Consider the following 15,089-nt stretch of genomic DNA (forward strand, 5'->3'; position numbering starts at 1 on the left):
TGCTTCTTGCTCCTAATCCTCCCATCTTCACAAACACCGTGTGTCTCTCTCTCACTCCCCACCTTTGCCTCACTGCTGCGCCCAGGTATCTAATCATTGAGAACTTCATTCCCCCTGAGGAGAAGAACAAAATCATGAACCGGCTTTTCCTGGACTGTGAGGAGGAGCAGTGGAAGTTCCAGCCACTTGTGCCAGCTGGAGTGTGAGTGTCTCCCTCAGGGTGGGGCTTACAATCCTGCTCCTTGCTGTCTGGGAGGGGGTTTTGGGGCAACAGGTTTTGGGAATGCAGAGCGAGGGGGAAGATGCGGATGGAGTGCATCTCTCAGGGCTTAATGTAGGGGCCTCCAAGAAGGAAATGTGTCTGGGCCTCCCCGGTGGTGCAGCGGTTGAGCGCTGGGTTGCAAAGCTGCCCGCAGCCTCTGCAGTGCCAGTTCAATCCCCGGCCACTGGCGAGGGTCTCACATGGCACACAGACCTCTCCTGCCGCCCACTGCTCCCCTCAGCAGTGTACTTCGCCGGTCTACCTGTTCTGTTCCCCACTCTGGCTCTGGTGAATTCTCTCACCCTCCCGCGCTTCTGACTATACCCGGTGCTTGTGTAAATAAATAAATAAATCTTTTTAAAAATTTTAAAAAGAAAAAAAAAGAAGGAAGTGTGTCCTGGCAAAGATGAAGTGTCTCGACCTGCGAGGCAGAAAATACCCCATAAGGGGCCCAAGGAGCATGGGAGAGCGTCTCAACCCTTGGCCTCCCAATGAATGCTAACATTTGGCCAGCCTGGTGAATACTTCATTGTCAGGCACCAAAATCAGCAACACTAGTTACCATTTGCCAAACACTGCGCTGGGTCCTGTAGGAGACTCTGCAGAGAGAAGGTAAATCAGACATGTCAGAGCTCACAGTCCAGTGGAGAATACAGGGACGGAGTCAGATTGGCCAGTCTTGACAGCCTCTCTCAGCCAGGTGATTCAGCATTTCCACCTGTTTCCATCCTAATCCTTAGGTACAGTTTGCTGGGGTGCAGCGCCCTCTGCTGGTGTCCCTGAAGAATAAGCCTGTGTATTCAAACCCAACCCAGTGACGCCCTCACTCAGCGTTTCTGATAGAAAATCTGTATGCAGAGATGTTTAGGAGACTGAATACTAATGACCTTTGCTGGAGGTTCTTTGCTCTCTCCATCCTAGGAATATTAATGCCAAGGTAGGGTAGAAGCTGGCTGGAGCTGTCCATAGCTTCTCATTGGAATATCAGATACTGATTTAATCTGTCTCCTTTCTGAAAGGCCAGTTCCTATGCAGGTTTATAAATAGCAAGTTCTTAAGTAGAGGAATTTCAGCGGTGTCAGTTTGGACATATAATGTACTTTTCCAATCTGAGCAGAGACCCATAATCGTGCAGCAGAGAGCCTTCCCTGGCTGCAGCTAGAATCTTCTGTGAGTTCGACTCCAGAGATTCTGATTTTTAAGGGTCCTAAATACAAACAATTCCCATTTACTCTCACCAGTTGTTAGCATTTGGCCACATTTTGCTTTATTAATCCTGCTTCCCCCCACCATCAGAGACTAAATAGCAGATATCCTTATCTTTTTTTTTTTTTTTTAAATAGAGGCATTTTTTTTTTATTTATTTATTTGTTTGTTTGTTTGTTCGTTTATACATGCACTGGGTACAGTCAGAAGCATGGGAGGGTGAGAGAATTCACCAGAGCCAGAGCAGGGAGCAGAGCAGGCAGAAGGACCGAAGTACACTGCTGAGGGGAGCAGCGGGCGGCAGGAGAGGTCTGCGCACCATGTGGGACCCTCCTCCGGTGGCTGGGGAGCAGCCGGGGATCGAACCGGCGCGGCAGAGGCCGCGGGCAGCTTCGCAACCCAGCGCTCAACCGCTGCGCCACCGGGGAAGCCCGATATCCTTATCTTTGATCTGTCTTTTTAATTTTTTTCAAAGGTTTTTTTTTTAAGATTTTTTTAATTTATGCATTCAAATTGCTGGGGTCTAGACCAGATGTGTGGGGAATGAGAGGATTCACCAGAGAGAATGGGGAGCAGAACAGGCAGACTGACTGAAATACACTGCTGAGGGGAGTAGCGGGCGAGACAGGAGAAGTCTGCTGTGCCATGTGGGTTAGCTCCCTGGCCTGGGATCGAGCTCTGGCCATAGTGGTGGACCTTCACCATGGTAGCACTGAGATTTAACCCCTACACCACCAGGGAGGTCTTGATCTGTATTTCTTAAGAATAAGGACCTTCTCTCGTATAACCACAATACAGTGATCAAATTCAGAAAATTTTATATTAACATATATAGACAACACTCAGTTCTACCCAGTAATCCCAATAATAGCCTTTGTGGGAATTCCTTCCACTCTTAGCCCTTTAGAGTATGCATTGCATATAATTTTCATACCTCTTTTCCTCTCATATAAAAAATTTTATTTTGTTAATCCTCTCATGAAATATCTGCACCATCTAATCTAAATTTCATACTTTTAAATAACTCAGATAACTTTGAAATTAAATAACCTTTCAGATAACTTATTTTTTGTTTTGTGAAAATAAAATGGTTTGTCTACGGAAAAGCCACTCACAGATTGTTAAAATTAAGTTATCTTAAAATATACTCTTGAAATTATTTTGTAGTATAAATGCCAGTAGTAACTTTTACAAAGAAAGGCTTCCAAAATAGAGCTAGATATCACTGCTCACTACTTGTTGCCTGGCCTAACTCTGTCTCTTATTCCTCTTTTCTGCTCTAAGGCAGATTTGCTCTTTATATGCTATTTGTGGGCCTCAGAAGGGCCTCTGGTGGCAGTTCTAGGCTGGCCTCTGGAGCTGGTTGCCTGCAGTGTTTTTCCCCACCTTTCCGCTCTCTTCTGATCATCATCCTTCTTGCTGGAAGAAGGTCATGCAGAAAGAAAGGTCTGGGTTTTATGCCGTTAGGAAGTCTGAAGACTCTGATCATTCCTCAAAGACTACTTGCCTTAGCTTACCTCTACACTGTTTTCTTTTCCATAACTCTTTGCTCTTTGGGAAGAATCTGTTCCCAATTGCAGGACTGAGTTAGTGGGGTTTTTTGGTTTTTTTTTTTTTTGAAGAATTGGTGTAGACCAGAGGTGGGGGGGTGCGGTGAGAGGGTTTACCAGACACAGAGTGGGGAGCAGAACAGGCAGATCTACTGAAATACAATGCTGAGGAAACCAGCGGGCAAGACGGGAGAGGTCTGCTGCACCATGTGGGTAGCTCCCTGGCCAAGGATTGAACTCAGGCTGTACTCAGGCCATAGTGGTGATGGCGCTGAGACTTAACCCCTAGGCCACCAGAGACGCCCTTTAGTGGTGCTTCTAACTGGATCCCAGTTGGACTGCGTTCAATTTTGTGTTGATTTTATATGTTCAAATTTTATATTAAAAATGTAAAGAAATTAATTTATTCACAAGTTTTTTCAAAATTTTGGTTCAACCTATTCACAACTTAACCTTGCTATCTTGTACAAAACATGTATGTACCTGCTCACAGTACATACAGAATTTATACTTTGTATAGAAAATATCCAGATATGGGCCTCCCCAGTGGCACAGCGGTTGAGTGCTGGGTTGTGTAGCTGCCCGCAGCCTCTGCAGCACCGGTTCGGTCCCCGGCTGCTCCCCGGCCACCGGAGGAGGGTCCCACAGGGCGCGCAGACCTCTCCTGCCGCCCGCTGCTCCCCTCAGCAGTGTGCTTCGGTCCTTCTGCCTGCTTTGCTCCCTGCTCTGGCTCTGGTGAATTCTCTCACCCTCCTGCGCTTCTGACTGTACCCAGTGCTTGTATAAATAAATAAATGAATGAATAAATAAAGAAAGAAAGAAAGAAAAGAAAATATCCAGATGTATCTGAGTAAGGGTAAAAGATATTCAGGCAATCCCGACATACTAATGTTCTCTGCTGTTCTTAATTGCAAATGTTATAAACTATTATTAAAGATTTCCCTAAGAAAAAACTCCAATAAATGAATTACTTCAAAAAGACTTATTAATAAATACTAGGTAATAAACAGAACTGCATGTAATGTTAAACTACTCCTATAATTTTTAAAAAATGTTTCAATGTCAGCCCATTTTACTGTCTGGTAATCACAATAAGTCACATTTATTTCAGAACTTTAAAAAGATCACAAAAATACAAAAGAACAGTAAAAATAAACCTAGAACATTTTCATAGGAAACAAATTTTTTTTTAAAGATTTATTTATTTATACATGCACTGGGTAAAGTCAGAAGTGCGGGAGGGTGAGAGAATCCACCAGAGCCAGAGCGGGGAGCAGAGCAGGCAGAAGGACTGAAGCACACTGCTGAGGGGAGCAGCGGGTGGCAGGAGAGGTCTGCGCACCATGTGGGACCCTCCTCCGGTGGCCGGGGAGCAGCTGGGGATCGAACCGGCGCTGGAGAGGCTGCGGGCAGCTTCGCAACCCAGTGCTCAACCGCTGCGCCACTGGGGAGGCCCCAGGAAACAAATTTTTTAAATTACTTTTTTGTTAGCAGCAGTGGGTGGTTGAAAGAAAGTAATTCCCTCATAATTAGAATCCCAATTGGGATTCTGACTCAATCCAGAAGCCATGGGATAGCTTCATAGCCCAGATCTTTGAAATAATCTGCTCCAAGCCCCTCATTTCACAACTGAAGGTTGAAAGTGGGGAGGTCCTTGAACTCAACCTCCCCCATTTCAGGGAACCTCAGGTGGGGCAAGCTGCCTCCCTGGCTGAGAGGGCTTCCTCTCAGCACTGGGTTCCATTCTTTGCAACATAACTTAATTAGGCCTGAAAAGCTCTTTCTTCCCAAAGCATATTTAACTAATCAGAGCCTTGTTCCATGTGCTCCATCCAACTGTGGCATAATTTGCTCTCCTTTTACTGTGCTGTTCTGGAGATGTGAACATGGAAGGCAGCTCACAGGGAGAGAGAAAAGGCATTGTTTGAAAGAAATTACCTCAAGTCATGCTGTCCCTTTAGAAAGTTTTGGTTGGAAAAGCATTTGCCCTCTTGCCATGCAAGCTACTTGCACCTACCCCACCCACCCTTCCCTGCCCCACTGTCTAAAAGCAAGGAGTTATTGTCAAGAAGGGGCAGAGACCCACATGTTTTGCAAGTCCATCACCCCTTTTCCTTTTTCCTCCTGTCTCTTGTGCCTCTGCCACAGGTGAGGTACACTCCGATCAGGAACAGTTGTTGTTGTTGTTTTTAAGATTATTTATGTATGCACACAAGAACTGGGGTACAGGCCAGAGGTACAGGGGTTGAGAAGATTCATCAGAGAAAGAGTGGGGAACAGAACAGGCGCATTAACCAAAACACACTGCTTAGGGAAGCAGCAGGCAAGACAGGCGAGGTCTGCTGTACCATGTGGGTCAGCTCCCTGGCCAGGGATCGAACTCGTATAGCAGTGGCTGTGGATAGCTCCATAGTGCTGACACTTAACCCCTTGCACCACCAGGGAGGCCCAGGAACAGTTTTATAGTAAGACTACTTAGTAAAAACATCCTTGCCTCCAGCTCCCGGAAGATTTTACTGTCTTACAAACATGACCTTTTATTTTCAGTTTCACATAGACTTTAATGTTAAGTGTATTTATACAAAACTGTCTCCTGTGAACTGGCTTGCAGTTCACAGAATTCTTTTGGTAACTTTAGCCTGTCAGCCTTTGCATCTCTAGTCACCCCAGATTCTTCTCAGAGGCATCGTGGTGCAGTAGCAAGAGAAAGGACCTTGGATCGAAAACACTGAATTCTCATCCCCTCTCTGCCACGTACCTGTGACCTCGAGCAGGTTTTGACTCCTGTGAGCCTACGTTCTTCACATGTTGTCCGGATGATAAATTTGCCCTGCCGGGTCACTGAGGTTGAAATGGGGTGCCAGGCCAGGATCCGGCCCAGAGGAGACGGTCCTCACAGTCGCCACCTCACCCAGGAGCTATTGTTAGTGTCAAGGAGGCAGGAGCTGTTGTTACAGTGGCGAGGACTCCGCAGGAAGCAGGCCGCCTTCATCCCTAGAAGCCCATAGCAGGGTAGTTTGATTTGTTGTTTTATTTCAGATTTTGATGTTACATCTAAGCTGCCTCCGAGTTTAAAGCGCGAGCATTCCTTGCTCTAAATAGAATCAGGTTAGAGAGTTGAAGTGGGTTCATTAGCCATGCAAGGTTTACCTCAGAGAGAACATTCTCAGCTCTGGGCTGAGTCCCTCGATTTATTCACTGGCCTGCTGGAGTGCAGGAGGGAAGGTTCCCGCCCTCCCAGGCCGGCAGTGGGACAGTGTGAGGGGCAGTGTGAGGGGGAGGGATGGGGTAGACAAGCAGGGGGTGCTACGAGGCCAACAGCTGCCCCTTGGGGACACATGGATCATGCAGCCAAGGCAGATGCAGGGGAAGGGCCTGGACGGAAAACACAGCCTGTGACATTGGAGCCTGCAGTGTTCAGAACCGGAGAAAGAAAGGGGGTGACCAGACAGAGCTGGTAATGACAGTGGCGTCAGCCCCTGAGGTGGAGCTGAGAGGGAGAAAGATGGGGCTGGCTCCCTATTGAGGGAGAGTCTGAGAGAACCTGGGGAGTCCATGGAGCACAGGATGGCTGTGGTCCCTGCTGGGAGGGGGGCTGTAAGCACAGCCAGGCCTTGGCTCTGGGCAGCCGGCCACAACCCACGCTACAAGGGATCGAGCGTGGAAAGGAGCCTGGGGCCCAAGAGGGAGTAGTGGGAGTTTGGTGTCCCACTTACAGGCTCCCCTCCCCCTGCCCCTTCTTTCTGTGTGCCACCCCAGAATAGCCCTGGCATCCTCACTGGGTCAGTTCACACTGCTCACCCAGCCCTGGCCCTCAGTCCTTTTCCCAGAGTCTGCAAGCTGCAAGGCGGCTTTCGTCCCAGGCTGTTGTGTGTGACCTGAAAAGACAGCGCACCATCCTAAAGGGGATTTGGGAAGGTTCAGTTTCTGGTTGCTTCCTAACTCTATAACTTTTTTTTTATTTTGTGGGACCCTTGCCAAGCAGGCAGGGAATGAACCAGCACTGCAGAGGCTGCGGGCAGCCTCGCAGCCCAGCACTCAACTGCTGCGCCACCAGGGGAGACCCCTAACTCTGTAACTTTTGAACCTAAAAGGCACCTGGCTTTTCTGAGCCTTAGTCTCCTTATCTGTCAGGACTTCATTGTCAAGTTCAAATGGGATGCATAGATGCAGCTTATCAATGATCAGTAATTTTACTAATGTCATCCTGTCCTCCTCTTGAGCTGTCAGGAGGCAGTGGCGCCCCACATCCAATCTCCCCACCTCTAGGAGGCTCCCCGCAGCAGGGCAACTAGACTTCTGCCTCCTGATCCTTGTTTTTGTCTCTAGAGAGGGGCCATCAGGGACCCCTGAGTGGGGTCCAGTGCTCCTTTATGGGATGGATGAAACGAACCACAAGAATGCTACTTCTCAGTGCTCTCTGCTGCAGAAGGCAGGCCTTGTTCTTCCTGCACAGCTTGTTCTCTTCAAAGACAGAATGTCCCACCCGCAAATTACTTGGCCTGTTTCGTCTCCTCTGTCTTCTGGCTTTTTTCGTGGCTTGTGTGTATCCCTGGTGGAAATTAGCAAGTGGAATTAACAATAACCCTCCCAGGCCTGCGTTGAGCCCTGGTGGTGGACTGCGCTAAGGGCTGTTCTTGTTTAATCTCAGCTGTGCTATATGATGGAGATAAGAGGCTCAGCGACATTAAGCAACTTCCCAAGGTAACAAAACTTTAAGGGGCAGAACCAACATTCAAACTCCAATCTGTCTTTCTCCAAAACCTGTGCCATTTTTTTCAAAGCAGAAATACCTTTCCCATTTTCTTTCCTTGTTTGAGTAATAAAATTAATACACACTCATCAGACTACTGAAAATAAAACATCTGCCACACCATGGACAGAACACAGAGCAATGGAAACTTTGCTAGGTGTAGCCACTTTGAAAAGTGACTTGGCAATATCTAGTCTAGAGGAAAATGCACAGATCCTACCGTGCAACATTTCCAATCCTGGGTGTAGATGCTGGAGAACTTGCTGAATAGATACCTTAAGATACCCGTACAGGACCTCCCTGGTGGCACAAGGAGTTAAGACCCAACCTGTGAAGCTGTCCTCAGCCACTGCAGCACAAGTTCAATCCCTGGCCAGGAAGCTACCCACATGGTGCAGCAGACCTCTCCTGACTCACCCACTGCTCCCCTCAGCAGTGTATTTCAGTAGATGTGCCTGTTCTATTCCCAACTCTGTCTCTGGTGAATCCTCTCAGCCCTCCACACCTCTGGCCTGTACCCCAGTTCTTGAATGCATAAATAAATAAATCTTTAAAAAAAATACCTGTACAGAAATGTTCACGTTTGTATTCATAACAGCGCTGTGTTGAAGAGATAAAAGGGGGAGGGAGGAGAATTAACCTAGATGCCCATCAGCAAGAGAAAAAGAAAAAATATATGAAATGCTATATTTAATCCTTAAAATATTCAATGTAGTTAAACTTTAATAAGTTAATCTTGAACTGCACTGCATGAATAAATCTAAAAATCAGGCTTGTTAAGCACAAAAAAAAGTCAGCATACAGAGTGCAAGGTAGGGGCCCAACTTCAATTTTTGGCCTATGGATAGTCAGTTGTTCCAGCATCACTTATTTGTGAAAAGGCTATTATCTCACCATTGAATGGTCTTGGCAGCCTTGTCGAAAATCAGTTAGCCATGATGTATGGGTTTACTTCTGGTCTCTCAATTCTGCCCCACTGGTCTACATATTTTTCTTTGTACAAGTTACATACCATCTTGATTACTGGCTTTGCATTAAGTTTTTTTTTTTTTTTAAGATTTATTTATCATTCAAGAGCTGGGGTACAGGCCAGAGGTGTGGGGGATGAGAGGATTCATCAGAGATAGTGGGGAACAGAACAGGCAGACTGACTGAAAAACACTGCTGAGGGGAGCAGCGGGCGAGACAGGAGAGGTCTGCTGCACCATGTGGGCTGCTCCCTGACTGGCTGGGGATCGAACTCATGCTGCAGAGGCTGCGGACAGCTTCACAGGCTGCATCTCAACCCCTTGTGCCACCAGGGAGGCTCTGCAATAAGTTTTGAGACTAAGAAATGTGACTCCTCCAACTTTGTTTGTTTTCAAGATTCCTTTGGCAACTTTAGGATCCTTGCATTTCAAGCCCAAGGTTTTAATTATTTTATTGTGCTCATTTCTATGAGGAAATGAAAAAAAGAGCCACCCATCACCAGTGAGTCTTTGTATGAATTTGAGTCAGTGTATGAATTTGAAAAATAAGATAAGATTGAAAAAGTATGTGTCCCCTTGTGTTATGCTAATTTTAGTTGTCTAGTTACATCAGCACATGGGAAGGAAATTCCAGAACCTGTGCTCTGCAGGGCCTCCTGGCTACCTGAATGATACTAACTTCATCATGATGTCATTTTTCTTTTGTGCTAGAAGGAAATTATTCTAATAAGGGAATAATAGCAAGCCTCTTCCCTACAGCAATAACAGCCAAATGAAGAAACGGCCGACATCTGCAGTGGGCTACAAGAGGCCCATCAGCCAGTACGCTCGGGTTGCCATGGCAATGGGGTCGCACCCCAGGTACAGGGTAAGAAGCTGGGCAGGAGAAGGAGGGAGGGCAAGGGAGGCTATGCTCACAGCTCTGGTTCCTCTATATCCCTCCCACCCTCCCTCGCTGCCCCCATGTTTACTGCGTGGTGCAGTCCTTGGGGCAGCTGCTTATGCCTGGTGTGATCTTCCTGCCACAGGCTGAAAACATCATGTTTTTGGAGTTGGATGTGTCCCCTCCAGCTGTCTTTGAGATGGAATTCTCTCATGACCAAGAACAAGACCCCCGGGCACTACACATGGAACGGCTCATGCGGTTGGATAGTTTTCTGGAAAGACCATCCACGTCTAAAGTCCGGAAGTCCAGATCCTGGTAAGTGCCACCACGGTCAGTGTGGGCTGTGGGCTCAGGGCATCCACCTGGGCTGGCTGGGGCTGAGCTGGGTTTGGGGGGTACCCAGAGACCATGAAGAGAGGGCAGCGATGATGGGGGGCCCTGGGGCTGGGGAGTTTCTACTGCAACAAGGTGAGGAAAGACCTCACTATCCTGGCACTTCTCAAACCTCCTGATTCACCCACCTCATCCCTACCCGCTGCAGGTGCCAGAGTCCTCAGCGGCCTCCGCCTGCCACCACACATGCCTCGCTGGCCCCCACTGCTCTGCGCCCCACGACAGTGCTAGACCATGAGTGACACCCTCAGGCAGACTGCCCATCAGACGGACTTCTGGGATGGGGCAGCCGGCCCTGGATCATCTCATCCGCCTCTTAGTGTGTGTGTGTGTGTGTGTGTGTGCATGTGCGCGTGTGTGCGTGCGTGTGTGTGTGTGAGGGGGTGGGAATCTGGCAGGTGTGCCTCTGCCTGCCCTTCTTAGCCTCCCTTATTTAATTAATGTTATTTATTCGTGGAGCTCAGTTAGTGTGGGAGTGATGCCCTCGCCTGAGCCTGCCGTGGTCACTGCACAGCCTTCTTTTCTCCTGACTAGCCCCTCACTCCCCAGTCACACCTCAAGCCTCTCCCTGTCACCTGCCTCCAGAAGGGAAGGTGGCCAGTGCCTGAGAAGAGAGCACTTTTCCTGTCGGTCTCACATCATCATCACCATCTCCTCCCACACAAGGCGAGCAGCTCCCAAGCACTTTCTGAGACTAGAAGACCGCTGGGTACCCTCTGAGGACGAGAGAAGTCCTGAGGGTTTGGGCCTGTGCTCCCATTGGCCAGAGCTCTGCTCTGCACTCTCTGGGCCTCAAGCACCTCTTTCAACTTCTTGGGCTCCTTTTCAAGGACTGTAAATGACCTCATCAACACAGCCCAAGCTCTTCAGCTTCAGCAAGAACCTATGGCTTCTCAAACTCGGCTTTTGGCCACCTTCCTGACCCTCAGAAGGAAATTGTGAACCTACCAGTTGCTGCCTCCTCAGGACCTCCAGGAAATGAAACAGTAATGGAGACAACATTGAATCATCAAGGGAAGACCCTCCTTTGGGACCCTTGGTTTCTTTCTCCTCCATGAAGTAACTTTGGCCAACAAGCCATCAAGTCAACTTCCTGTTTCTGAGATGCCGCTCTCTCAATCATTTTCCTGCAGCGCATAGTGGAGCCATCAATGTCTTTCTCCCTGCTGGCTCAACAAAGGAGTGGGAATCTGTTGCTTTTCCTGCTCGTGGAGCACGGGAGTCAGAGACCCCGGCACAATCAGCCAGCTTTGCCTGTTACCCTGGATTCTGGATCACATTGTTGGGCACTGTTTTGTCGAAACCTAAACCTTTCTTCAGCAGTATGCACAGTGGTCCCTGGGGAAATGCTCTTCACCTACCTTTGCGACACCTAAATATCTCCAGGTATCTCAAGTGATAAGTAAATTTCTACCAAAAACAGAGAGAGAGAGAGATTAGTTTTCATTGACTTACTCATTAAGTGTATATTTTGGTGGAGGGATGAAGTGATCATGAGCAAAAACAAGTGGCTTAGGATTTCCATGCCCCCTGCTGGTGGGAGTCTGCAGTTCCTGGAATATGAGGAATTTGGTGATGGAGCAACGGCCTGAACTGACAGATCTGCCTGAAATTTGGTGCATGGGAGGTGGCAGTGGGGCTGATGACCTGGTTATTCTCTTTCCATCAGGAAATGAACCCTTCTTGGTCAGTCCCAAGTTTTGCTCAAAGGACCAAGCGATGGTTTGGTTTAACTCAACAATGCTGTCATTTCTGCTGTAATTATTGGACTAGATGGTTGGGCAACTCAATTGCTATTTGCTCTTGTCCTTCAAGCAAATAACATTTTCATCAGAGCCCAGGAGATCGAGACTCAGGATTCAGATTAGAGTTTTGGCTGTGGCTGGGACAGGAGTTGTGTGTAGACATCCCTCGAGAGGGCCTGGGCACAGGGGCGCCTCTGGGCCAGCCTGGAGCCACTTCTGCCACTGACCAATTTCTTGTTTGTGGATAAAGCAGCACGTGTCACCCCCATACATCCCCTGGACACATCAACTGCACTGTCTGACCACTCAACCCTCACTGTCGTATAGCACAAAATATCCAACTTCACCACCCCCAGCCTAAAGGCTGGGCCTGAGGTGTGGTCGGAGGAGGAGCTCCTGCCTGCAGTTTTGTGTCCGTGTGTCTGTGTGTGTGTGTTTAGGTGTGTGTTTACCTCCACAGGGGTGTAAGTTATGCTGGGAACAGGGCCACCAGTGTGGCTGGATCTCAGTCTCTCTTTCTCTTTTCCTTTTGATGTATCAGACATTTGACTGACAAAGAAAGGGCCTTGATTAGGACCAAATTTCCATGTGTGTTGCGATGGTCTTTCTTAGGACAGCAGTTAACAACGCAGTGGCCCGTTCTTGTCACTCTATGACAATACAGGACAGATGTAATATACAAATATATATATATAACATTACCCTATGTCTCCTTGGCTTAGGATGAGGCCTCGCTGTTGAGCAGAAATGCACTTGCAGTTCAGTGCTGCCAGCAGCTGCAGGCCCCAGCCCTGTTCCGATGAACACAGTGATAATAAAGGAATGAGTATCGTTACAGCCGGTGGCTTGCCTGCTCTTCCCTTTGTTTCTTCCTACTTTCACCACCTTCTCGTTTTCTCCTGTCTCTCTCACTCTTATTTTTCCAGTAGGGGCTCAAAAATATTTGGAGCCCAGCTGCACCTTGAAAAAGAACTGGCTGCATAATAAAAGGGGATCCCTCTGCCCAGCTGGACTGAGGACTAGGCTCAAGCTCTGGTCTGAAGTCTGTGCCCACAGCAGCTATTTGTGTTTAGGCTCGCAGTCTCTGTCCAGTTAATTCTGAGTTGTTAACTGATTTCAAAACAGCCTCAGTGGTGTCCAGATTTGACTGCTCTACCCCATCTGCTACACTTATCAGCCAAGAGAGATTAAAGCAGGAAATAATGTGTGGAAGACACATAGAGGTGCCTAAGACATGTTGGCACTGAGTCAAAATAAATTGAAAGACTAGTTTCTCCTTATCCTCTGTTCCCAGGGCCTCTCCCCTCCCTCTGGATTCTAGCTATTGGCTGCCTGTAGCTTGGGGAGGTCTTACAGGAAATGAGAAGTAGCTGCTGCAAAAAAGCAAACACAAAACCCCTGCACCCAGGGGAGTTCTGAAGTTGGCCTGGTACGAGAAGCATGCAGTGTGCCTATTGTCTGAAACCTGGAGTTTTCCCTCAAGGCCACCTCCCTCTCGCCGGGCCTCAGACATCCAGGGCTGGGGTGCCTCTGCTGTTGAGAGGGGTCTACCAGGTGTTGTGTTTGATCTTTCATGCATGAAATCTTATTTAACCTCCCAAGGGGGAATTATTGTCATCGGTTTCAAGATGAGATTTTTTTTTTTAAGTTATCTTTTTAAAAAAAGATTTATTTATTTATGCATACAAGAACTGGGGTACAGATCAGAAGTGTGGGGGGTAAGAGGATTCACCAGAGATAGTGGGGAACAGAACAGGTGGATCCACCAAAATGCACTGCTGAGGGGAGCAGCAGGTGAGACAGGAGAGGTCTGTTGTGCCATGTGGGTCAGCTCCCTGCCAGCGGAGCACAGTGCTGTGCTTAACCCTTGCACCAGCCCTCAAGATGAGATTTGAGGACATGAACTTGGTTAAAGATAGAAAGTGACTAGAAACCAGACTTCCAGACTTAAAAGTCTGTGTTTATTTCTGTGCCACGCTGCCTCTCCAGTCCACCTAACATGTACCGTCCAGGTTTTACGTGTCATGGAAGCTGCAGACAGAAGGGCTGAGTGAGTGGGGATTAAGCCAGATCTCCAGACCCTCGACCTAGGAGTCCTGTGAGAAAACTTCCCACTAGCAGTGAGCTCCCCTCTGTGGCTAAGAGCAGGGCCACAAAATAGCCAGTGGAGAAAACTCCCCCCGCCCAGGTCTTCTGTTGACAGTTTGCTAATAAAGAAACTGCCATGTTTCACTTCTTCTCCAACACCCAGCACCTAATCTCCAGAGCTCTTCCTGTTTTCAGTTGTCATGGCTGGAGCATGTGTGTGTTAGAACTCTGGGCCGTTGCTATGCTTCCAGTTAAGCTGTCCCAGCCACAGAAGTGCGCTGTGGACCTCCAGGCCAAGGGCAGAACAGGCCTCCAGAATGACCATCAGAGACTCAAAAACCACAGAGAGCCTCTCTTTTACTTCACTTCTCCTTTCTGTGTGGGGTTCATAGTCTCTCCTCAACTGCTCTAGCTCACGGCAGAGAACATGCACCTGCCAGCAGCTCATAGCTTGCGTTATTCAGTCATGGGGAGAACTTTGAATCTCAGTCCCAAGGCAAATTCGTGTGAATGTGATTCCACTTCAGCATTTGGGTCAGGTGTGTGGAACATGATCTATGAACAAGACCTCCAAGACTCCTGTTGCTGTAACTGTGTATGGGGGTGGTGGTGGAGATAAAAATATTTCTCAAAGAGGGCCTCCCTAGTGGTGCAAGCGGTTAAGCACAGCCCTGTGAAGCTATCCGCATGCAGCCTCTGCAGCACGAGTTCGATTCCCGGCTGGCCAGGGAGTTAACCACATGGCGTGCAGACCTCTCCTGTCTTGCCCGCTTCTCCCCTCAGCAGTGTATTTCAGTCTGCCTGTTTTGTTCCACACTTTGTGTCTGGGGAATCCTCTCACCCCCCACACCTCTGGCCTGTACTCCAGTTCTTGTATGCAGAAATAAATAAATCTTTAAAAAAAATATTTCTCAAAGAAATAGATGATGGAAAAAAAAAAAAAAAGAGGGCCTCCCTGGTGGCGGAAGTGGTTAAGATGCAACCTATGAAGCTATCCATAGCCACTGCAGCCCGAGTTCAATCCCCAGCCAGGGAGCAACCCACATGGTGCAGCAGACCTCTCCTGATCCACCCACTGCTCCCCTCAGCAGTGTATTTCAGTAGATCTGCCTGTTCTGTTCCCCACTCTGTCTGTTGAGTCCTCTCACTCCCAACACCTCTGGCCTGTACCCCAGTTCGTGTATGCACAAGTAAATAAATCTTTAAAAAAAAAAAGAAACATGATGGGGTGAGAATGG

At 48.1% G+C, this 15,089-nt stretch overlaps 1 protein-coding gene across 1 annotated transcript in view; it reads left to right on the forward strand.

Annotated features, from left to right (window-relative positions):
• The window catches only part of KIF3C (kinesin family member 3C), a 38,306-nt gene extending 25,104 nt beyond the window's left edge, over nucleotides 1-13,202 (forward strand). Inside the window, exons 5-8 of the mRNA XM_037528395.2 lie at nucleotides 86-202; nucleotides 9,499-9,607; nucleotides 9,768-9,940; nucleotides 10,167-13,202. Coding sequence (XP_037384292.1) covers nucleotides 86-202; nucleotides 9,499-9,607; nucleotides 9,768-9,940; nucleotides 10,167-10,260 — 493 coding nt within the window. The 3' untranslated portion in view covers nucleotides 10,261-13,202. The remainder of the gene's footprint in view (nucleotides 1-85; nucleotides 203-9,498; nucleotides 9,608-9,767; nucleotides 9,941-10,166) is intronic.
• Nucleotides 13,203-15,089: the final 1,887 nt, after the last annotated feature.

The sequence above is a fragment of the Talpa occidentalis genome, unplaced genomic scaffold, assembly GCF_014898055.3.
Source record: "Talpa occidentalis isolate TD23 unplaced genomic scaffold, MPIMG_talOcc4v2.1 talOcc4.5, whole genome shotgun sequence".
Lineage (NCBI taxonomy): Eukaryota > Metazoa > Chordata > Mammalia > Eulipotyphla > Talpidae > Talpa > Talpa occidentalis.